This window comes from Rhincodon typus, chromosome 21 (genome assembly GCF_021869965.1).
Source record: "Rhincodon typus isolate 14 chromosome 21, sRhiTyp1.1, whole genome shotgun sequence".
Lineage (NCBI taxonomy): Eukaryota > Metazoa > Chordata > Chondrichthyes > Orectolobiformes > Rhincodontidae > Rhincodon > Rhincodon typus.
In genome coordinates this window covers 25,132,653-25,157,495 of record NC_063352.1, presented here as the reverse complement: position 1 = coordinate 25,157,495, position 24,843 = coordinate 25,132,653, and the positions used below count along the sequence as shown (strand labels likewise).

General features: G+C 41.0%; 1 protein-coding gene across 4 annotated transcripts; it reads right to left on the bottom strand.

Moving 5' to 3' along the window:
* Positions 1-239: 239 nt before the first annotated feature.
* On the bottom strand, positions 240-24,792 carry mlst8 (MTOR associated protein, LST8 homolog (S. cerevisiae)). 4 transcript variants are annotated; one of them, XM_048609576.1, is made up of 9 exons: positions 24,689-24,792; positions 20,962-21,112; positions 18,170-18,221; positions 17,468-17,630; positions 8,996-9,071; positions 6,595-6,747; positions 5,565-5,689; positions 2,024-2,187; positions 240-1,105 (listed from the first exon to the last, which is right to left on the bottom strand). In XM_048609576.1, the coding sequence occupies exons 2-9, from the start codon at positions 21,088-21,090 to the stop codon at positions 987-989; spliced, it is 981 nt and encodes a 326-aa protein (XP_048465533.1). In that variant the 5' UTR covers positions 21,091-21,112; positions 24,689-24,792; the 3' UTR covers positions 240-986. The 4 variants fall into 4 exon arrangements, with proteins under 4 accessions (XP_048465533.1, XP_048465534.1, XP_020390599.1 ...); XM_048609577.1 differs by having other exon boundaries at positions 24,637-24,713; XM_020535010.2 differs by having other exon boundaries at positions 24,571-24,704.
* Positions 24,793-24,843: the final 51 nt, after the last annotated feature.

Below are 24,843 nucleotides of genomic sequence, written 5' to 3'. Positions count from 1 at the left end.
TTTCCAGTATCTTCAGTATTTTATTTATGTATGTGTGCTGAAACATTACCTAGTTTTAAAACTATACAGTTATTCAGAGACAAAACAGAAATAAGACTTGCACTTACACACTGCCATGTCTCCACAGGGCATTCCAAACATGGTAGCTTAATGATAGAATCTTATAATACCCCTTCTCCTCTCTCTCAAAAAAGGAAAGCAGCATCCAGTCAGGTGTAGAAATAATGCTTCTTTGTCTATAGGTTTAATGATTTTACTCAGCATCAGGTTAACGATCAGAACATTTATGATTGCATTGTAAACTCATTGTCCATATTGTCTCAGTATGCAAAATGTCAGATGATTATGCTGATGGCATCAGATATGCCCGCTTCCTACAAATCAAACAGCTTCCATTGTGGCTCCCACTACAATTGGAGTAAAAGCAAACTTGTTCACACTAGGATTCTAGAATTGTTGACAAGCTTCTCTTCTATCAAAGTTACTACATAGAAGGATGTAACAACAGAGAGCTTACACTTTAACACTGCACAGGATATCCTTAATTTATACCTTCAAAAATATTCATATTGTTACCGCCAACAATAGACCTGTACTTACCAATACTTCAAGAGGTATTAGAAAGTTCATAATATACATCTGACTGTCCAGGTTTGGAAGCAAAGGGTCTAAAAAAGTGTTGCTGGACATTTCTTCAGAGTTCAAGTGGACACAGGGTGAAAAGCTCATTTATCTGTCACTGACTTTACTAAAACCTTGGCATCAGAACGCATGTTCTTGGGCTATTAATTACTGTCTCACAAGTCATGTGATGGTTGAACCTGCCAAAGATGCATGTACATATGTTCCAGCATTGAGCAGCTCAGATTGATCTCACAGAGGCTTCCAAAGAACAATTTCGGCTGGGAATTAATTTCAAAAAGAGCTTGGAATGGAAAAGGGAATGGGGCAAAGAGAGGGATGGAGGTGGGATGGGGTGGAAATCTTCAGCCCAGAACACTGTCATTAAAGGCAAGGCACACGACTGCCTTCTGATGGCCACTGTACTCCCGTTTAATTTCACCTGTCTCCACACACCACAGGCGCGCAAGGTTATCTGAAGAGGCTGTGATCGAGAAAAACAACATTACTCTTCAGTATGCAAAGAATGCTCATCAGCCGTCAATTTAGTCTTCTGGATTAAAATCATGTTAACATACTTTATAAAGGCCTTGAGCTCACTGCTCAGTTACCTAAATGGTTTTATCAAGCCAGTGTACTTTTAAAAGACATAATTTGCATTTATATAGCATCTTTCACAATCCTAAACAGGGTTCCAATATGGTTTAAAGGCAATTAAGTATCTTGAAGTGTAATCATTGTTTATGGCAATAAATACAGCAGTCAACTTCCTGACAGGGGTAGACTCACAAAGAGAAATGTTATATATGACCAGTCAATCTATTTCAGTGATGTTATTTAAGAGACAAACACTCAACAGAACTTTGGAAGAACTTCTCTGCTTGTTCTCAAAATATATTATAGAATCCTATGTGCCCATTTGAGGTCAGTTCAGGCGTCACCTTAATGGCTCACCTGAAAGACAGCAACTCCAACAGTGTGGTCATCTCTCAGTCCTAATCTGGTACGTCACCTTAGATTATACGCTCAAGTCTTGGAGCAGGACTTGACTTTACAACCTTCCAACTCAAGGCCACTAAGCAAAGCTTGGTTTGAAAAGCAGAGTATGCAAGGTTTTCAAGGCACAAATTGAGTTCTATTTCAAACCCATGACTCCTCTAAACTGGTCTGCCATCTGATATTTCCATAATACTAATCTGTGAGAACCCACTTTGGCATCATGATCTACAGCAATGAATCAAGAAGACTTTTTTAAGAGCTCTAAATCACAAACATTTCCATGAATTCAACTGTAAGTTGGAGTGAGTCGTCATCCTCTTTGTAAACCTGATGATAATACCAGAGCAGTTCTAGGCAGAGCTAAAATGGAACCAGTTCCTTTTTTGTATGGCACTCTTCTTACCTGTGACAATATATTGTGAATCCCCAGAGAATGCACAATCCCACATCCAGCCTCGTGATGTCTCTCCTGGATTGTTGCTCTTGATGCTAAGCTCTGTCATCAGTGAAAAGTTTGAAGTCCTCCATATTTTACAGGTCTGATCAGCTGAGCATGTAGCAAGAAGTCTGAAGGAAATAGTAACAGGACTGTAATATAGTTCTAGAATACATATTGACGGGATGATTTCAAGCAGGATTATTATAAAACACATTGTTAACAATCTGATTTAAAATGGAATCAACTTATAATATGCAATAATAGGGAGTACAAAAGAGTTTGTTCTAAACTATTCAAAGCTTCGTTAGCCTGAGACTTCTCAGTGGCAGCTTGTCTGACATCGTCAGGTAGTTTTAATATCAATGATGTATCCTCTGAAAGGGTAGTACCCAGCACAAGTCATTTAGTTCTGATAAGTTCTCCCTTCAATTGCCTGCGCTTGTCCAGGTGTATGAACTCAGGCTGTAATAAGGTCCGGAGCTGAGTGGCCCTGGCGGAACCCAAACTGAGCATCACTGAGCAGATGCAGCTTGACAGCATAGTTAATGACTCCTTCCATCACTTTACCAATGACTGAGAGTAGACTGATGGGGTGACAATTGGTTGAGTTGGATTTGTCCTGCTGTGTGTATACAGGACATACCTGGGCAATTTTCCACATTATTGGGTAGAAGTCAATGTTGTTACTGTACTCGAACAGCTTGGCAAGGAGCGTGTCAAGTTCTGCATCACGAGTCTTCAGTGCTATTGCTGGAATGTTGTCAGGTCCCATAGCCTTCGTAATACCCAGTACCTCCAACTGTTTCTTGATATCAAATGGAGTGAATCAAATTGGCTGAGGACAGACACCTGTGATGCTGGGAACCACTGGAGGAGGCCGAGATGCATCATCAACTCAGCAATTCCAGCTCAAGATTGTTGTGAATGCTTCTGCCTTATCTTTTATACTGATGTGCTGGCCATCTCATTATTGATAATGAGGATATTTAGGAGCCTCCTCCTCCAGTGAGTTGTCTAATTGTGCACCACCATTCACAACTGGATGTGACAGGATTGCAGGGCTTAGACCTGGTCATGGAATTGCTTAGCTGTCACTTGTTGCTTATGCTTATGGCACCGTATAGTCCGGTTTTGTAGCTTCACTAGGTTGACACATACTTTTCGATATGTCTGATGCTGCTCCTAATCTGCCCTCTTGCACTTTTCAATGAACCAGGCTTCATCCCGTCTTCATGGCAATAGTGGATTGGGGATATATACTCAGCTATAATGTTGTAGATTATGTTGGAGTACAATTCTGCTGCTGCAAATGGTACACCACATCTCATGGATACCCAATGGAGTTGCTAGGTCTGTTCAAAGTCTATCCCATATAGCACGGTGATAATGCCACACAAGACAATAGAAGATACTTTCGAAATGAAGACAGGACTTTGTCTCCTTAAGGACTGGATAGCGGCCACTCTTACTTATACATCTGCAGCAGGCAGATTGATGAGGATGAGATCAAGTATGTTTTTCCCTCTTGTTGGTTCCCTCACCACCTATCGCAGACCCAGTTTAGCAGCAATTTCCTTTAGGACTCAACCAGCTCACTCAGTCGTGGTTCTTCCAAGTCACTTAGTGGTGGACATTGAAATCCCCCAGCCAAAGTACATTCTGTGCCCTTGCCACCCTCAGCGCTTCCTCCAAGGTTCAACATGGAGGAATATTCATCAGCTGAGGGGGTTAGTACATGGTACTCAGCTGGAAGTTTCCTTGTCCATGTCTGACCTGATGCTATGAGACTTCATGTAGTCCACAGTCAATGTTGAGTAGTTCCTCAGGCTACTCCCTCCTGATTGCCAAGGTGGCAGCACGGTGGGACACAGTCCTTTTTTATAGCCAAAACAGATACTAAGCACTTTGTTGAAGAAAATTGTTATACATCTTTGTTTTCAGTGCCCAATTAATGTTTTGTATTTCCAACATCTGCATTTTTTTTGCTTTTTTGGTATTTTTTTCCCAATTGATGTTGCATTCTTCTCAGTTGGCTGTTGCACTGACATTTCATAATTTAAATGGGGGACTGATGTGTGCTTAACATATCTCCAGGAACATTTTAAAGAGTATCACACCTAACTAATTACTTAGAATGTAGCAACTGTTATATAGGGAGAGTTAGCAGCCATATGTGGAAGGCAGGATGATTCAACTGAGGATATTTACCCAAATGTTGGATGGATTAGTGATTGTGGCTACAAGGAAAGGTTGGAGAAGCTGCAGTTGTTCTCCATTGAGCAGAAGAGATTGAGGCGAGATCATAAGAGGGGTGTGCTAAATTACAATAAAGATAAAGTAATGCTGTTGCCGTTAGCTAAAGGTCCAAGCACTATGAGGACACAAATCTAAGGTTTTGAGAAAAGAAATACAGGGGAGGCAAGGTAGAATTTTATCTTTAATGTATCAAATTCTAATCACCCAGAATGACAGTGGCGAAAGTGAAACCGATAAATGATTTCAAAAAGAAGCTGGATAGGCACTTGAGGGAAATAACTTGCAGGACTATGCAGATGGAGAGGCAGCATTAAACTGACTGGATTTCTTCTCAGAGGGCCAGCATTGAAGCTGAATGGCCTCCTTGGGTGCCATAAATGAATTTTGCTAACCTTTTTTTGATAATATTGACTAAGGGAGGAAACTATCTCCTCCAAAGAGGTCAAAGAATAGCGGAAGCACAAGGCTGAACATCAGTGTGACAACAGAGAAGCACTACTGACTTCCCGACATAAAGTTTGATGGACAAGGGAAAGACGCATCAGTGCCATTGTGTACTTGAAGTAGCAAAACTAGGATAAATGCTGACAATAAATGCTGTAAGAGAGAGTCTACTGATTCAGTACAAAGCTCAGAACAGAATTATTTCATCATGTCTAGTCTGTTACTAGACTTTACATTAAACAAAACAAATGGATGAAGAAAATTGCAAACTTTTCAGACGTTTATTACTTTGAAATAGTTGATCGGGTGAAGCACGCTGTTGGCCTATTCAGGGTGCAATTTGTCCGTGCATGGATTTATTGTTCCTACTGCACACTTTCAAAGAGGGTAGGGTCATGGTTTGCCTAAATTATGCTCTCTTACAGATTAATCTAAAAATATATGTAAAGCCGCAATAGACCCCGAGGACCAGAGAACTGCTCTCTCATTAGAGAGATATGACTGGTGGTGATTTAACCTTAGCGTTACTGTTCGTCAGGTGAGGATCAAGGTCAAGAAGATGGAATTTTCATGGTGACCTTAGCTAGTATAGGAATTAAACCCATGTTGTTGACATCATTCTGCATCACAAACCAGTCAACCAGCCAAGTGAAACAGTCAGTCATGTAGTGGGTCTCAGGAAGCAAAGTATTTTGCAGCAGGTATAAGATGAACTATCATTTCCTGAAATACTTCAGACCCACTTATGACACTGAGCAGACAGTTTGATAGCAGATTAGGATATCACAGAAATGGAAGAACTTACGTGGAATCAGGGCTGAATTTGCAGCGTAGAGCATAGCGTTTGTGAGCTGGGATCTTGGTCTTGGGAATGAGCTGAGTGACATCATCACCAATTCCACCTGTCAGATTCCACACATAGCAATTACCCTGGAGATAAAGAAAGAACAGAGAAATCAATTAATCTGCTAAGATTTTATGGATAGTATTGACCAAGGGAGGGAATCAATCCCTCCAAACAGAACAAGGATTAGCAGAAGCACGAGAAGGCTGAACATCAGTGTGACAAACCAAAAAGCACTACTGACTCCTGACACAAAGTTTGATGGACAAGGAAAAACAGCTCAGTGCCACTGTGCACTGAAATTGTAGTGAAACAAGTGTTAGGCAGGAAGAAACATTAGGTTGACAGTTGGTTGCATAATTCTCCACCAGCACTGGTTCCATCAATCCCACTGTTTTAACACAGGCCCCGCTCCTCTCATTCACCAGCACCAGGCCCCTGCTCTCACAGCCCAGCACTGGGCCCTTGCTCCCACAGCCCAGCACCAGGCCCCTGCTGCCACCCAAAAGCACAAGACCCCTGCTCCCACAGCTCAGGACCGGGTCCCTGCTCCCAACCAACAGCACCAGGCCCCTGCTCTCACCGACCAGCATTGGTCCTGAAAAATTCATCTGTGATTTCCTAAATTATAGATGAAGTGACTGACAAGGATCTTTTCCCTAGCATGGAGTGAGTTCATATTTTTATTTTTAAGCATATTTTTAAGGTGAGAGGAGAAAAATTTAAAAAGGACACAAGCAGCAACATTTTTACACAGAAGAGTGAACTGCCAGAGAAAGTGGCGAATGCAGATAGAGTTACATTTGGATAAGTACATGAATAGGAAAGGTTAGAGGGATAATGGGCCAAATGCAGGCAAGTGGGACTAGTTTGGTTTGGGAACCTGGCTGATTGGACCGAAGGGTCTGATTCCATGCTGTATGACTCTATGCCTCAGTCTAGTTTGAACACAAAAGAAGATACGTACTGCTCATGGTTCAATGTCACTTACCGAACTATTGATAGCTGCCATGTAACTTGCATCTGGATCGATGTGAACTGCATTGACTGAAACATCTGGCTCTGGAATTAGCTGCTCATTGTGGTCAGTTTTCAGGTCCCAGATGTGAATGGCACCACTCTGATCACCAACAATCAGCTCTGCCTGTAAAACAATAGTGGCAATATCCCATGAATATGATCCACATGGTCCACAGTCCAAAACAGGTTTTACATTCCACGTGAGGATGGCATGATGAGCACACGAACACACCTGGAGCTGATGCTGTTAACATTCTTGAGCAGAATGCCCCATAATTTCTGCAATGACACTCAGACATTACTAGTAATTAAAGACTTCATTGATAAGCAATTCAGTGGTTGTTCTCCTTAAAGTAGAGAAATATAATGAGAGGTATTCAAAATTCTGAGGTCATTTTGATAGACTAGATAAGAAAATACAGGTTTAAATGTCTTTGGCAAAAGTATCAGGGAAGATGAGGGGAATTTTCTTTTACACAGCATGTTATGGTGATTTGGAATGCACTTTCCAAAAATATGGAAGAAGCAAATTCAATACTATTTTTCAAAAAGGAATTCGATTTATACTTTCAAAGAAAATTTAGCACAGCTATATGGATGGAGTGGAGCTGGTTGGAGAACTCTTTCAAAGAGCTAGCACAGGAGAATGACTTCCCATTGTGCTGTGAGAGTTGATCATTAATCCAATCTCTAAAAGAATATTCTATTTTTGCCATTTTCCATTATATGAAGACATAATTAGTAATCGAGGCATCCATCAGCATTGAATTTCAGAACTTCAGCTGCCCTGCTACGCCCTAACTATTACTATCCGGTCATCATATGATTTCAGCATTGCTACCTTCTTCAACTGGTTTCAAAACTCAAACTTCTCTGATTTCTGCCTCTGGCAAGGATTTTATTTCTCAGGAGGCCCTGAAGTCCCAGCACATACTCAGAAGAGCAGTGTGACAGGAAATATTTACTCTCTGTCTTTTTGTTTTACATATTAAAGGGCTTGACCATATGGATGTCAAAAGTGCACCCATAGGATTGCAGAGGGTGAAAAATTGGCCATGGGACATGGAATGGTGCAAATCCATGCCACAAAACCCATGACAATGATAAAGGATAAATGGACAGCAACAGGGAGAATGAGTCCCATCCTGAAAAGGTGTGCTTTAACAAATTCTAAGCAGTTAGGGCTCAGAGACGTCAGGGGAGTCAGTAGGTGCAGCTGAGTGTTGGGGTAAGGCTCAGGAGTGATGGAAGCCCAGATGCAGTATTTATTTGCAGCAGCTAAGAAAGACTGGAGCTCAGAGAAACCCAGGGACAGTGCTAGCTTACAGAAAATAGCAGTGTGAAGAAAAGCTAGAATTGTATCTTTAAGTAGCTGGAGTGCAGTTTCAAGAATCCAGGGGGAGTGTCAGGAGAGGGGTTTAAGGTGCCGGGATGTGAACTATCGTTGAGGCTGTCTGTAAAGAAGTGACTTCAAAGGGAATTCAAGGCTGATTTTTCGGAAGTGAAGAATTGAAATCCCTTGTAAAGAGAAGTGCCGTGTCATTGACATTTGGGAGGATTACAGAGAAAACTGGGATGTGTCTTGAAAGGTCTGCATCTTTGATGTGCTCTATGGGTATTCAACCACAGTTTGTACAAAATCCATAGTTATCTTGTTATTTCTGAATAATTTAAGAGTATAAATTCTGTATTTAAAAAATCAAACTGTTCCACTATCTAGCTTTGTGTAATAAATGTTATTTTGTTTATTCAAAATCCTTGAAAGTGGTGACTTGATTCTCTTCATAAGTACTTGGAATTTCACGCTTTGTCTACTTTAAACAAAAACTTTACTCTTCCCTAGCCAATTTGCAACATAAATTCGGTGGTCGTGTCATGGATCATAACAACCTCCATCCTTTTGCTTCATTTGCTCATGTTTAAAGGCTGACTTCAATTAGGTTGCACTTATCAGTCATTTTTGCTGATCTGAAATAGTTACTACTTTCTTCAACACATGTACAGTGTCCAGCACTGAAAATCTTTGATGTAACACCATAACTATTATTATCCTATCTAAATTCTTGATTTTCACAACAGAAACATTCAATGCTTTAGCTGATTTTGTAGGTTAGGAGCTACTCGGACAAAACAGTTTAAGTCAGACTGGATCAGATCACCAGCCCAGTCAGTACCAGCAAATTACAAAGAGACTTTGCAGAGTGCAGCAGTGCCACACACTGGCAGGAAATGCATACTGTGGCTAAACTGAAAGATAAGACTTCCAGCTTCAACTCTTTGCATGTCTCCATTACAAACCACACACAGCTTCTCAGGGTGGGTTGACAGACAAAGTCTGTCTGCAGTTTTGGGGGTGCAGTGTTGCCCCTTACCTGATTGGGATGCAGGCAGACACAATTAATAGGAGCATTGACCTGGAAGATTCTCTGACACTGCAGGTTACGTGACCTGTTGAGAGAGAAAGTTTCAGATGGAGAAAAACTTGAATTTATCTAGCATCTTTAATGTAATAAAACTTCCTAAGACACTTTGGAACAGCAGTATAAAATGAAACAGAAGGTTGTGTGCACAGCCCAAACCATTACGGAAGCCAACCTCCCAGCCATGGATGACAGTTACACTTCTTGTTGCTGTGGAAAGGCTGCCAACATCATCAAAGATCCATCCCACCCTGGTAATGCTCTCCTACAATCCCTTCCATCAGGCAGAATGTACAGGAAGCTTGAACTCATGCACCAACAGATTCAAACAACAGCTTCTTCCCTGCCATTATTAGGCTGATGAATGGACTCCCTAACTTCAAATAATGTTGATCTTGTTAATGTTGCTCTTGCTTTGCGCACCTCCTGTGCAGTATAACCTGTATGCCTCACTCTGTCTAAGCACCCTATGATCTGCTGCACTACTTGCAAACAAAGCTGTTCACTGCACTTAGGTACATGTGACTACAATAAATCAAATCATCAAATTGAAATCATCAACTATGATGTTGAGACATATAAGGAGTCATAAGGCAGCAATAAAAAGTTTAACGAAAGAGGTAGGTTTTAAGGAGTGCATGTTAAAGGAGCAAACTGAGGCAAACATGTTTAGAGGGGGGATTTCAAAGCTCAGGGCTCAGACAACTGAAGGCACATGGTGGGATGAATTTTTTTATTTGTTCATTCAGAAATATGATGGTCTGTGTCCAGGTAGTATTTATTGCCCATCCCTAATTACCCTTGAGATGCACAAGAAGATAAGAATTACAGAAATGCAGAAACCTTGGTATGCTGTGGAGCTGGAGGAAGTTACATAAATAAGGAGTGTAGAGACCTTGAAAGGTTGCATGTGCTTGAAAAATCATGGTGAATAGATTTGGAGATTCAAGATTGAAATAAAAATAGATTCAATGGTTTGACTCCAAAGATAAGCAATGTCATCAGATTTGTCTTCTGCAGCTCCAATCCTTTCTGCTATGCCATGTTTTTCAAAGTATATCAGATCACTATAATTTGATACATGTTAGTGTATACTAAAAGGTGTTCAATATCTGTCCAGGCAACTCAATCACATTTTAACAGTCTAACTACTTACACAATAACCATCTTTATGTTCATGTGGCTTCTGTTATATCTTTCCTGTGCATTAATGAACAATTAAACATCCTCACGGGCATCACCAGCAATATCTGATAAGGTTATTCCTTGTCTCAAATTAGCCATCTGTTAAATCTGCTTGGAGTTTGGAAGATCTGCGAGGGACCTAACTGATGCAGAATGAATGTATCAACGGCAACTTCCTAAATGTTTTACACAGATATGCATGATTATCCTCTATAGAACAGTTAAACAATATTGGAATGGAATCCTTCTTTACTCCTAAATACTCCTGGTTTATTTGATGAAGCCTGGAATGCCTCACGGGTGTAATCTGACTGTCTGCACTTGTAGGAATCCAGTCACTGCATTTAATACAAGGACCCTCTTGTTCCGACTGTCATTCTAAGATGCAAAAACGGACATAAGTGGCAGACTTTGCAAACATGGCAGTAGCCTGGAAGATATTCTGTTGCAGCACAGATTGTAAAATCCTTCAGATGTTACCAGCTATTTCCTGGAAGACGCTGAAGACAAAGAAATCTGGCATCTTGACCACAACCAGCAAAATGTGCCTACATGATTCACTGGACAGGAAATCTTCCAGAACAATGCAGATGTGAGCAACAATCACATTCTTTGTATGGATGTGCAATGTGCACGGCATCTGCTCAGCAAATCTTCTTTTAAACAGGCTGCCTCAATGTCTAGAAGGACCAAGGGTAGTACACACATGGAAACACCACCACTGCAACAGCCCTTCCAAGTGACCTACCATTCTGACTTGGAATTATGAACGCTGTTACTTGCCAGTAACACCCTCATCCCATGAAATTCTGCCAATAAATTCTGTGCTTCCAGAGGATAACTGTTAAATCATGTCCTGAAAGTTACAAAATACCCCATTAGGAAACTGTCTCCTGTGGACTGGAGCTCTGTGGTCATCCTGCCCTGTGAAGTGTCAGGTTGCTGAGTCAAAGATAGCTGCCATTCCTGGTGTTGCTCCTCTTTATGTTCAGGTGAGATCCAAGTTTGCCTCATTACCCTGCATATCTTGAATTGCCCAGCCATTCAATAGATCATTGCTCAGGGCAAAGTTTTGACCAAACAAAGTCAACCTGTTTAGTTTAAAATGTTAACAAAACCTGGCTGTTATTAACTGGGCCATTCTCTATATCTGTATCAGTCAAATTTCACTTGCCGATCAATCAGTACTCTCCTCTTGTACAGTATAAATGTTGGTTTCCCCTTAAATTATATTATTGCAAATTAACCTGACAAGCGCAAGAAGAAAAGCTTCAACAAAATGAAGCATGAAATTTGACGTTTCAGGTCAGGACCCTTCTTCAGAAAGAAATGGTCCTGACCCGAAACGTCAGCTTTCCTGCTCCTCTGATGCTGCCTGGCCTGCTGTGTTCCTCCAGCTCCACACTGTGTTATCTCTGACTCCAGCATCTGCAGTTCTTACTATCCCTTCAACAAAGTGAATCTTTATTCAGAAATAGTCAAGTTCTGTGCTGCCAAACGACATAAAGAAGCAGCTGTTTTGGTTCAGTATGTAAAAGATTTCCATAAGTTAATTTCCCAGGTTCATCAATCTCCATTATACTCCCTAACTTGTGGATCCTGACAAGTTTCAGACATCCCAGGAAACCAAGTTAAAGTCAGAAGAAAGTTAAATCTTCAGATCTCTATATCTAAATCACAGATCCACCTCAAATTGCACATGAGTTAAAGACAGCAGTGGGTAGGTTAATGTCAGGTCATGGCAATTTCTTCTTCTTTAACACCTTCCCTGAATACACATACACCTGTATCCCCTTGCAAGTTAAAATCTATTTTCCAGGGCATCGTAACAGATTTAAAATAAATAATGAGTTTGTGGGATGAAAGAGGTCAATCTACTTATGATGTGATTTATGGGAATAGTAGTGTCAGTTATAGCCACAAACCCACATCTTACTGATTATGCACTTCAGTGCTTTCTTTGATTTATAAATGAGCACTCCTTCTGCCTTATTTAAATATTGTGGACAGGTGATATATTCCACTTTCTTAGCTCTGTGGCAGAATTCAAATATTTCAATGTTTGGAAAAAGCTCTTCACTGCTTACTTACAAGACCTTGAAATGGTCATTGCTTCTGTGGATTGTTATGGTCATGATAGGACATCAGGTAAATACACAATGTTAAGAAGGACTGTGATAAGATTGCAAAACGATTCCTTAGCTTAAGTTGTTTGTATGTTGAGTAAAATTGTCTATTTAAACACATGCCTGTGACATAATGTGCACAAATATGAAGCACCTGAACATTCTGCCATCTGTCGTACATGTCTGCTTAGAGATTAGGCCCAGCTTCAGAATTCAAGTATGAATAGAAGAATAATCAATATCCATGCCTGTGACACAGACTTATAGAGGTTATGGGTTCAAGCTCCACTTCAGTATCTTGAATAAACATCTAGGCAGATAGTCCAATGCAATACTAAGGGAGCTCTGCACTGTTGGAGGTGTCATATTAACCCAAGGCCAATTCTAGTCTCGAGTGATCATAAAATGTCCCATGGTAATATCTGAGGAAGAGTTCTCCCTGGCATCTGGGCCAACATTGATATCCAAATCACATCAGTAAGTAAAAAAGTGATGTCGTTATTAACGCATTGCTATTTGTTTGTAAATTAGTTGTTACATTTTTCAAATTAGAATACTTCACTTGTGAAATGCTTTGGATCAACAAAGAACAGTGCAGCCTATTCATATATCTGTCAAGATGTGGTCTGTATCCCTCTATTCCCTGTTTGTTCATACGTCTGACAAGATGCCTCTTAAATGTTGCTAACGTATCTGCCTCCAGCACCTCCTCTCACAGCACATTCCAGACACTTACCGTCCTCTGTATAAAAAACTTGCCCACTTTTACCTAAAACCTACGTCTTCTAGTAACTGACATTACTACCCTGGGGAAAAAACTCCGAATATCCATTCTTTTAATGTTAAACTCCTATCAAGTTGCTTCCTCATCCTTCGTAGTTCAAGAGAAAACAGACACAGTTTATCCAATCTCTCCCCATAGCTAATACCCTCCAAACCAGACAATACCCTGGTAATCCATTTCTGTACCCTCTTCAGAGCCTCCACATCCTTCTTGCAGTGTGGCGACCAGACTGTACACATTAGTCCAAATGTGGCGTAACTAAAGTTCATAGATCATAGAATCTCTACAGTGTGGAAACAGGCCCTTTGGTCCAACAAGTCCACACTGACCCTCAGAGCTTAGCACCCAAACCCATCCCCCTATAACCACCTAATCTACACATCCCTGAACGCTATGCATAATTTAGCAATTCTAATCCACCTAGCCTGCACATCTTTGGACTGCGGGAGGAAACCGGAGCACCTAGAGGAAACCCATGCAGACACGGGGAGAACGTGGAAACTCCATACAGACAGTTGCCTGAGGGTGGAATTGAACCCGGGTCCCTGACGCTGTGAGGCAGCAGTGCTAACCACTGAGCCACCATGCTGCCCCAAAGTCATACTGACTCTGCCCATTCAGCATTGTCCAAGCCATTTTGTAATTGTATGTAGAGAATTCATAGAACCTCTACAGTATGCAAGGAGGCCATTTGGCCCATTGAGTCCACACCAACCCTCCGAAGAGCTTTCCACTCAGACCCAGCCCCCTACTGTATCCCCCCACTTCCATGTCTAATCCACCTAGACTATACACTAAGGACATTTTATTTCAAATCTGCCCAACTTGCATATCTTTGGAATGTGCAAAATCCTTCAGTAATCCTTGATTTTTAAAACTGTTCTTTTCTCATTTAAGTCCACAATAAAAATACAGAAAAATAAAAGATACAGTCTGTCCACTCTTGAATCCCTTAATTACCTCACTCCCATGTATCTTTATACAGTTCTATAATCCCACAACCCTCCATGGTATCTGTGCTCCTCTCATTCTGGCCCCTTACACATGTATAGTTTCAGCTACTCCACTGTTAGTGGCTACACCTTCAGCTGCCTGCATCCTAAGCCTCTCCAATTGCTCCTCCTCTTTGACTATCATAGATCATCACAGAATCCTTACAGTGTGGAAACAGGCCCTTCGGTCCAACAAGTCCACACCCATCCCCCTAAAACCCACCTAATCTACACATCCCTGAACACTATGGGCAATTTAGCATGGCGAATCCAACTAGCCTGCACATCTTTGGACTGTGGGAGGAAACCCACACAGACACAGGGAGATGGTGCAAACTCCACACTGACAGTCACCCAATGTTGGAATCGAACCCAGGTCCTTGGCTCTGTGAGACAGTAGTGCGAACCACTGAGCCAGCATGCTGCTGATGTTCTAAACAGCTGCAACATGACTTGCCAATTTTTACACTCTATGTCCCAATCGATGAAGACAAGCATATTATATGCCTCCTTGACCATGTTATCCACTTGTGCTGGCACTTTCAGGGAATTGTGGATCTGTAGGCCTAGATCTCCCTGTATGTTGATGCTACTGAGGGTCTGCCATTTATTGTATACTATTCCCATGCATTAGACCTTTCCCAAAATGCATCACCTCGCATTCATCTGGATTAAACTCTATCTGTCATTTCGCTGCCCAAGTCTCTACCCTTCCCACCATCACTCTCTCTTCTGTAACCATCTTGCCAGCACACCACAGATCCCATTAGACTTCACCGTTTGTATCAGCATGCCTTGGTGGACACTACCAAAAGGCCGTATTAAAGTCCATATAGACAACATCTACCACCCTGCCCTCATCAATTAACTTTGTCACTTGCTCAAAAAACTCATGACACGACCTTCCTCACACAAAGCCATGCTGCCTATCGCTAATAAGTCCATACTTTTCAAATGTGAGTAAATCCTATGCTTAAGAATCTTCTTCAATAATCTCCCTACTGCTGACGTAAGGCTCACTGGCCTGTAACTTCCTGGATTATCCCTGTTGCATTTCTTAAACAAACGAACAACACTGGCTATTTTCCAGTCCTATGGGATCTCTCCTGTGATTAAAGAGCATACAGAGATTTCGTCAAGGGTCCCAGCAACTTCCTCACCTGCCTCCCTCACCATTCTGGGATAGATCCCATCAGGTCCTGGGGACTTGCCTACCTAATGCTTTTTAAAACACCCAATACCTCCTTTTGTTTCTTGAAATGCCCACAATATCAACACAGCAATCCTGAGATTCATCATCCAGCATGCCCTTCTCCTTTGTGAATACTGATGCAACGTGTTCGTTAAGGACCTCACCCACTTCCTCTGGCTCCACATATAAATTCCCTCCTTTGTCTTTGAGTGGACCTACCCTTTCCCTTACATATGAACAAACTGTTATAGGATTACGGAAAATCCCATCCGGCAAAGGCATTTCATGGTCCCTTTTAGCCAATCTAATTCTTTGTTGAGTTATTTCCTGCTATCTTTGTATTCTTCGAGGGGTCCGTACTTCTTCCGTTTTCTAAACTTTATGTATGCCTCCTTTCTATTTTTGACTAAGCTTTCAATTCCTTTTGTCATCCAAGATTCCCGAACCTTGCCATCCTTATTCTTCATTTTCACAGAAACATGCTGAACCTGAACTCTAATCAACTGGCCTTTAGAAGATTCTCACATGACAGATGTGGATTTACCCTGAAACAGCTACCCTCAGTCTACATTCCCCAGTTTTTGCTTAATATTGTTGTAATTAGCCTTCCTCCAATTTACCACTTTCACCCGAGGACGACTTTTACCCTTATCCGTGAGTAATTCAAAACTTACAGAATTATGGTCACTGTTCCCAAAATGCTTTCCCACTGAAACTTCGATCACCTATGTAGCCTCATTCCCCAATATCAGGTCTAAGGTGGCCCCTTCCCTAGTAGGACTATTTACATATTGTTACAAAAAACTTGTCTTGGACACACCTAACAAATTCTTCCCCATCCAAATCCTTCACACTAAGCGAGTCCCAGTCAATATAGGGGAAGTTAAAATCCCCACCACATCAACCCTGTTGTTTTTAAATTTTCCCATAATCTGTCCACATATTTGTTCCTCTATCAATCGATGGCTGTTGCGAGGCCTGTAATACAATCCCATCAAAGTGACTGCACCCTTCCTATTCCTGAACTCTACCCCTATGGCCATGCTGAATAAGCCCTCCAAGGTGTCCTCCCTCAGTTCAACTGTGATATTCTCTCTAATCAGTAAAGCAACACCCCCACCTCTTTTACATCCCTCTCTACCACACCCCAGAAACATCTAAATCTCAGAATGTTAAGCTGCCAGTCTTGCCCATCTCTCAACCAACTTTCTGTAATTCACCTTTTGTATTAGCCTGCCTTTCTTCTGCATTTTAACTCATTTAACTGTATTACAGTGGTAAATAGCCTTCTATCTATGTTTTTGAAAATAAAATGATTTTGTTCTTGGAAGGAACAAAAACTAACTTTCAGATGGAGGTGAGCAAGGAGACAAAGTTATCCAATGTCATGCGTAGCTGCCCCTTGGTTATTGACCAAACGGATTCAGACAATTCAGTGACATAGCGTAAACTACCATCACCTAGAAATAAAAGTGCTCAGGGGCAGAGGGCAGTCCTCATTGGGCAGGCCTTGTAAGCAGCAGTCCTCATCAGGGAGCTGTCTTCTCCAGATAGAAAATGGATCAGAAGAGAAGGATAAAGACCCAGAGAAGAGTTCCCTAACATTTTGGCTGGACAGCAGGATGATGCCTTCACAAACTAAATGAGACTGACACATTCTGCGCCAAAAGTGTGTTTGTTCTCTGGTATTTGTGAGCCACCCCGGTTATCATCGTTGCATACTCGCTTTAACTAATTAGCTAATGTATCATATCTAAGCTGCCGTTTCTTAATAATCTGAATAAACTATCTAATAATTACTTGCAAATTGTCAACTACCTATATCGGGTAACTGTAATTATGAACCCCTAAAATTAACAAAGGATAAATAGTCCGCAGAATACTGAAAAGAAATGCACTGTTCCTCTTCAGAACAATACAATGGAGGCTTTCACATACACCCAAGACAGCAAACAAGGCATATATTTAATGTTGCATTGAAAAGACAGCAATTCCAAAGGTGCTAAATGTCGACAACATCGTCAGCAAAGATTATGTGCTCAAGTCTCTGGAGTGGTACTTTAATGCACAACTTTCTGGCTTAAATCTGAGAATGCTCCTGAATGGACCACAGCTGACAATTTGTTGTTTGTCTCATATAATTACCTGAGGTCCCAGATTCGTGCCATGCAGTCCTCCCCGCCAGTATACATCCAGCGCCCATCCTCATGGAATCCCACTGAGGTGATGTTTTTGCTGACTCCATCATAATTGATGACTGGGTTCGGGTTGTTGGAATTTAGGTCATACATTCGGATATGCTGATACCCTACAAGGTGGACCAGAAAAGTAACTTTACCAGGTGGCGCCTGCAATGTGTGCACATTTTACATCACATAACATGGTTCAAATCATAGTCTGTGTTATAAGACTGTGCAGAGACATGGTCAAAAACGAAGCTCTTGTTCTTCAAGAAAGTGGGCACAAAACATGATGCATCAGGCCCGGTGGGGAAATAATGCCATTCATTTCCACCTTTCAGGAAAATTAAGTGCCTTGGGCACGAGTACAATAATTGATAAGCCTTGAATAAGAACAGAGATTGAGAAAGGCATCCCTCCTTTCCTTCTCTCACCCATGGGGAAGCAAAACTATGGATGTAAGAATACCTGATGTTAAGAGTAATGTGTGCATCAGTTACTAATTTCACTTCAACTAAACACAAGTTGTATTTCAAACAATGATTATATTTTCACTATTGATAAGGAATTCAATTATTGCACATTTCCCAGTATGGAGTTAGGTGCAAGGGTCATTACCACAGGGCTGGCTAAAAACCATGAAGAATACAGTATAAACTCTGCTTACCTGCTGCTGCAATCATACTGCGGTCTGGGGTGATTTCTAAGGCATTCACTTGCTGGAAACTTCGTTAAGGAAGCAGAATAAATGAAAGAGGAATTTACAGTCATTTGCAAACTTAGCTCCTAGCTGGATCTTCAATAAAACACTGAAGATTTCACTGGTGATTTTGAATGCATACATGTGCAGTCAGTGATGCTCGTTCACTCTACACAATAAATGGTCATGAAGAAGCTTGTCATGAAGAAGCCATACATAATATAAATGTTTATGGGACTTCCTGTAACAAATCCTGAATTCTGCATATTCCTGACATTTCATAAAATACAGGCATAATGTTTGCTGTCCATTAAAAGTATGCTGCATCAACCACTGCATATCCTTGTATAATGGTATAAGCAGGGTAGGTGCCATCAACTGTGTAACTTATTAAACTGCTGTTTATCTGAATGCTGATGTACACATACTGTTTATGCAACAAGGTGATACTCATTCACATTTCTATCTAAATTAATATCTTACAATTGTGATCCATAGACCTCTGGGGATGCATAGACTTTTCAGGGATTGTACATTAAGTTGAACAGCATATGAATGATGAACAACTGGAAGCAGGTTTGGTGTGAGTCAAGAGGTAGGATTTAGATGAGGATTTAGGAGGCATGTTAGTAAGATTGCGGATGATACCTAAATTGGTGGTACAACAGACAGTGAAGAAGGTTATCTAAGATTACAATGGGATCTTGATCAATTGGGCCAATGGGCTTAGGAGTGGCAGACTGAGTTTAATTTGGATAAATGCAAGGTACTGCATTTTGGTAAGGCAAATCAGGGCAGGATTTATATACTTAATGGTAGGGCCTTGGGTAGTGTTGTGAAATGGGATTCAGCTACATAGTTCTTTGAATGTCCCATCAAAAGTAGACAGAGTGGCTAAGAAGGCATTTAGCACGCATGCCTTCGTTGCTCGGACCACTAAGTATAGGAGTTGGGACGTCATGTTGAGGTTGTACAGAATGTTGGTGAGGCCACTTTTGGAATACTGTATACAGTTCTGGTCACCCCTATACGAAGGATATTATTAAATTGCAGGGGGTTCAGAAATGATTTCCCTAAGATAGGGGAGTTTAAAACTAGAGGGCATATTTTTAAGATGAGAGGAAAAGATTTAAAAGGGACCTGAAGGAAAACTTTATCACACAGACGGTGGTTGCTATGTGGAATGAACTGCAGAGGAAATGGTAGATGTAGGCACAGTTACAACATTTAAAAGACATTTGGACAGGTACATGAATACGAAAGGTTTAGAGGGATATGAGCCAAACACAAGCAAGTGGGACGAGTTTAATTTGGGAAGCTTGTTCAGCATAGACTAGTTGGATTGAACGGTTTGTTTCCGTGCTGTATGACTCTAGGAGTGGGACGTATCTGCCACAGTGCATTGTAGAGTGGGCTAGTTCACTCACTATGGAGATTGTGAATTGAGGTGCGCTCACAGTCCCTTTATGGAAGATAATCATGTAGATCCACAGTTGCTAGGGACAGGGCAGAAGAAGCTCATGCTTGCTCAAAACAGGATTTTTAAAAATATTTAATTTGGATGCTTGGTTTTCCAAAACTATTTGGTCTACCACAACCCCACAGATTCCAGAAGAATTCCTAAGGATTGGACAGGAGCAAACATAACCTTGCTGTTTAAAAAAGGAGAAAGGCAGAAAATGGGGATTGATAGGACATTTAGTCTTACATTAGTAGCAGACAAAATCATAGAATCAATTATTAGGGATGTGGTAACAGGGTACTTGGAAAATTATAGTATGATTAAACAGAGTCAATGCAAATTTACTTTTGACAAATCCAATGGCATTTTTTTGAAGGTGTAACAAGCAGGATGGATAAGGGAGATCTAGCAAACAAGAATGTAAGAAATAGGAGGCCACCTGGCCCGTCGAGCCAGCTCCACCATTGAATAAGATCATGGCTGATCTTTTCGTGGACTCAGTTCCACTTACCTGCCTGCTCACCATAACCATTAATTCCTTTACTATTCAAAATTATATCTATCTTTGCCTTAAAAACATTCAACAAGGTAGCCTCAACTGCTTCACTGGACAGGGAATTCCACAGATTCACAATTCTTCAGGTGAAGAAGTTTCTCCTTAACTCAGTTCTAAATCTGTTCCCCCTTATTTTGAAGTTATGCTCCCTAGCTCTTGTTTCACCCGCTAGTGGAAACAACCTCCCTGCTTCTATCTTACCTTTTCCCTTCATAATTTTTTTTGTTTCTATATTCTTCTAAATTCCTATGAGTATAGAGTGTATTTGACTTCCAAAAAACATTTGATAAATTGTCACACAAAAGCTTTTACAACAAACTTAGGACTCAAGGGATTGGCAATATTTGCACTGGATAAAGATTGGTTAAAAGAGAGGAAAGAGTAGGTAAGAATAGAAGAAATACGTTACTGTTGGCAACTGTAAAAAGATATGGTTAATGTTTAGGCCTGAGCTTTTTACAAGTTATATCAATAACTTAGAGGAGGGAACTGAATGCAAAGTATCATAGTCTGGACATGGTACAAGTTAAGTGGAAAGTTAGCAGTGTGGAAGACATAAAAAGGCTGTAGAGGGATAGAGACAGTTGAACGAGTACAATTTGGTAGGAAAAGTTCAATGACACTGATTATTTTTTGAAAGGTGAGACTGTGACGTTTTTGGTCTTCAGAGTGACCTGGGTGTCTATGTACATGAACCACAGAAATAATCAGGTATAATCACATACAAACTGGCACAGATACAGAATCCTGATGTTGCACAGTTCGAGTGCAGATACCGCTGTGTGCTTGCCAGAAGCGGACAGTGTGATCGTAACCAGCAGTGGCCAGGATGACAGGGTCACTGCCAACTGTGCCCGGGCTTGTATTCATTGTGCTAGCCTTGAACAGTCACCTGTAACAGAAAAGAATTTCAGCTTCACTGCCAAAACTGCCAACCATCAAGCCCTTAACCGTTGCTATGCTGACCTTTGTCAATGTAGTAGTATAGTGGCCACAGACCTGGGTTAGAATCCTGAGATTGTACCTTCAAATCAAGTTAACTCAAATTAATAAAGATGAAAAAATTAGAGCACAAGAAAACTCCAGCTAGAAATATAAGATCAGATAATGAGTTTCTAAAGATATTTATAAAAGAAAATAGTTAACAAAGTAAGCATTGGTCCTATAGAAATTGAATCTGGAGAATTAATAATGGAAAATAAGAAGGCAGATGAATTAAACCAGTATTTTGCATCAGTATCCACTATAGAGGATAGCAGTAACATCCCAGAAATAACTGTTAATTTGGAAATGTTACGGAAGAACTCCAGAAATTACAATCACCAGGGAAGTGGTACTCAGTAAACTGTCAGAGCTGAGGGATGACAAGTCCCTATCCTGATGCACTTCATTCTCAGATCTGAGAAGAAGTGGCCATTCGGATAGTTGGTTTTAGTTTTCCAAAGTTTGACGAAGGCTCCATTAGATAGGAAAATAGTAAATGCAATTCCTTTTAAAAAAAAGTGGAGACAGAAAGCAGGAAATGATAGAACATAGAACATAGAACATTACAGCGCAGTACAGGCCCTTCGGCCCTCCATGTTGCGCCGACCTGTGAAACCAATCTGAAGCCCATCTAACCTAAACTATTCCATTATCATCCATATGTTTATCCAATGACCATTTAAATGCCCTTAAAGTGGGCGAGTCTACTATTTTTGCAGGCAGGGCATTCCACGCCCTTACTACTCTCCGAGTAAAGAACCTATCTCTGACATCTGTCCTATATCTATCACCCCTCAATTTAAAGCTATGTCCCCTCGTGCTAGCCATCACCATCTGAGGAAAAAGGCTCCCACTGTCCACCCTATCTAATCCTCTGATCATCTTGTATGTCTCTATCAAGTCACCTCTTAACCTTCTTCTCTCTAACGAAAACAGCCTCAAGACCCTCAGCCTTTCCTCATAAGACCTTCCCTCCATACCAGGCAACATCCTGGTAAATCTCCTCTGCACCCTTTCCAATGCTTCCACATCCTTCCTATAATGCGGTGACCAGAACTGTACGCAATACTCCAAGTGCGGCCGCACCAGAGTTTTGTACAGCTGCAACATGACCTCATGGCTTCGAAACTCAATCCCTCTACCAATAAAACCTAACATACTGTACGCCTTCTTAACAACGCTATCAACCTGGGTGGCAAATTTCATTGATCTATGCACATGGACACCGAGATCTTTCTGCTCATCCACACTACCAAGAATCTTACCATTAGCCCAGTACTCTGTATTCCTGTTATTCCTTCCAAAGTGAATCACCTCACACTTTTCCGCATTAAACTCCATTTGCCACCTCTCAGCCCAGTTCTGCAGCTTATCTATGTCCCTCTGTAACCTGCAACATCCTTCCGCACTATCCACAACTCCACCAACTTTGGTGTCATCCGCAAATTTACTAACCCATCCTTCTACGCCCTCATCCAGGTCATTTATAAAAATGACAAACAGCAGTGGCCCAAAACAGATCCTTGAGGTACACCACTAGTAACTGAAATTCTTGAGGTACACCACTAGTAACTGAGATCCTTGAGGTACACCACTAGTAACTGAATGATAGTCCAGTTGGCTTAACATTCATCATAGGGAAGATATTACAAGCTATTATTAAAGACATTATAGCAGTGCATTTCAAAACATTTAAGGTAATTAGGAAGAGTCAATATAGTTTTGTGAAAGAGATATCATATTTGACCAATTTATTGGAATTCTTTAAAGAAATTAAATGTGCTGTTTTGGATAAAAAGGACATGGATAAAAGGTGGATGTACTGAACTTTGATTTCCAGAAGGAACTTGATAAGGTGCCACACCAAAAGTTATTGCAGAAAATAAAGATTCATGATGTAGGTGGTAATACATTGGCAAGACTAGTAGATTTAGCAGCTAACAGGAAAGAAAGAGTAGGCATAAGTAGGTCATTTCCTGTTTGGCAAGATGTAACAAGTAGCGTGCCATAGGGATCAGTGCTGAGCTTTTTACAATTTATATGTCACTTAGATAAAGGGATTGAAATTATGGTTGCTAAATTTGCTGATGATACGAAGAAAGGTAGGAAGGCAAGTTGCAAACATGAAATATAAAGGCTACATATGTAGGTAAGGTATATATTAATACATGTAAATAAGTTAAGTGAAAAAGGAGGGTATGTGACAACTTGAGGACAATAAGGGAAATTGTCCATTTTGTGGGAAGAATAAAAAAGCACATTATTTAAATGGTGAGCAATTGCAGAGTTGCAAAGTAACCTGTGTCCTAATGCACGAATCACAAAAGTTAATATGCAGAAACAGCAAGTAATTAACAATGGTAACAGAATTTTATAATTTATTGCAAGAGAAATTTAATATAAAAGTATGGAGGTTATGGTTCAGTTGTAACAAGCATTGATAAGACCATATCTGGAGTGGCGTACAGAATTTGTTTTCTTATTTAAGATAGTAAGTAAACGCATGGGAAGCAGTTCAGAGATTTAACTGACTAATTCCCAAAAGGGACAGGTTGACTTTTAAGAAAAAGTGGTCAAGCTCAGCTGGTATCCAGGAGATAGTAGGAACTGCAGATGCTGGAGAAATTAAAATTGAATCAGAGATAGTAGTTAAAATTGAATCAGAGAAGGGTCTAGGCCCGAAACGTCAGCCTCTCTGCTCCTATGATGCTGCTTGGCCTGCTGTGTTCATCCAGCCCTGCACCTTGTTGTCCTGGTATCCAGGAGAGTTTGGATGAGGAAGAGGTGACTTCTTTGAAGTATGCAAGATCCTGAGAGATCTTGACAGGATATAAAGGATGTTTCCTCTTGTTGGAAAATCCAGAACTCCGGGTTGTTGTTTAAAACTAAAAGAACACCCATTTAATAAATAAATTAGGAGATTTTATATCCTCATGCGTTTTTGGAACTTTCTTCCTCAGAGGTGGTACAAGTGGATATTTTTGTTAATATTTTAAGGCTGAGGTAGATAGATTCTTTGGAAACGGGGGTGGGGTTAGTTATTGGGGGCAGGCTGAAATGAGGAGTAATCAGATTAACCACGATTTTATGCAATTGCGCGAGCAGGCTCCAGGGACCAAGAAGCCTGCTCCCAATTCAAATGTTCTTAAGGCAAACTGTAAAACTGATTCAACAAGATCTGGCAATGAACGAGGTGCCGAATTGTTGTTAAACAAAACCTCACTGTTACGGAGATAGTAGGGACTGCAGATGCTGGAGAGGCTGAGATAACAAGGTGTAGAGCTGGATGAACACAGCAGGCCAAGCAGCATCAGAGGAGCAGGAAGACTGACGTTTAGAAAACCCAGACTCCGTCATCAATCCTACCCTCCCTGGACTCGATGCAATCCTCCAACTGGGTTCTGTTCACCATCGTTCCACCCCCAAACCCACCGTCCTTCAGCTCAGCCCTTGCTTTACTTCACTCTCTGCAAATTCTACTCACAACCAGGAATCTGGTCCGTTTCTACATATGTCCGCTCGTTCATTCATCTAAATGTGCCGGTCTGCCGCACCACCCACTAACAATCGGTCCGCCCGAGCTGCTCGTCCCTTCCCTTCAGCGAGCGAGCGCGAGTGGAATTGGTCATTAGGATATTC

Bases quoted from the DNA above. Each gene is read 5' to 3' on its own strand.
- mlst8 (XM_048609576.1), bottom strand. From the start codon at position 21,090: ATGAATACAAGCCCGGGCACAGTTGGCAGTGACCCTGTCATCCTGGCC. The intron at 18,222-20,961 runs GTATCTGTGCCA...CGAAGTTTCCAG, and splicing joins CTGTGCAACATCAGGATTCT to CAAGTGAATGCCTTAGAAAT. The intron at 5,690-6,594 runs GTAAGTGACATT...CTTTATCTCCAG, and splicing joins TGGCAGCTATCAATAGTTCG to GGTAATTGCTATGTGTGGAA.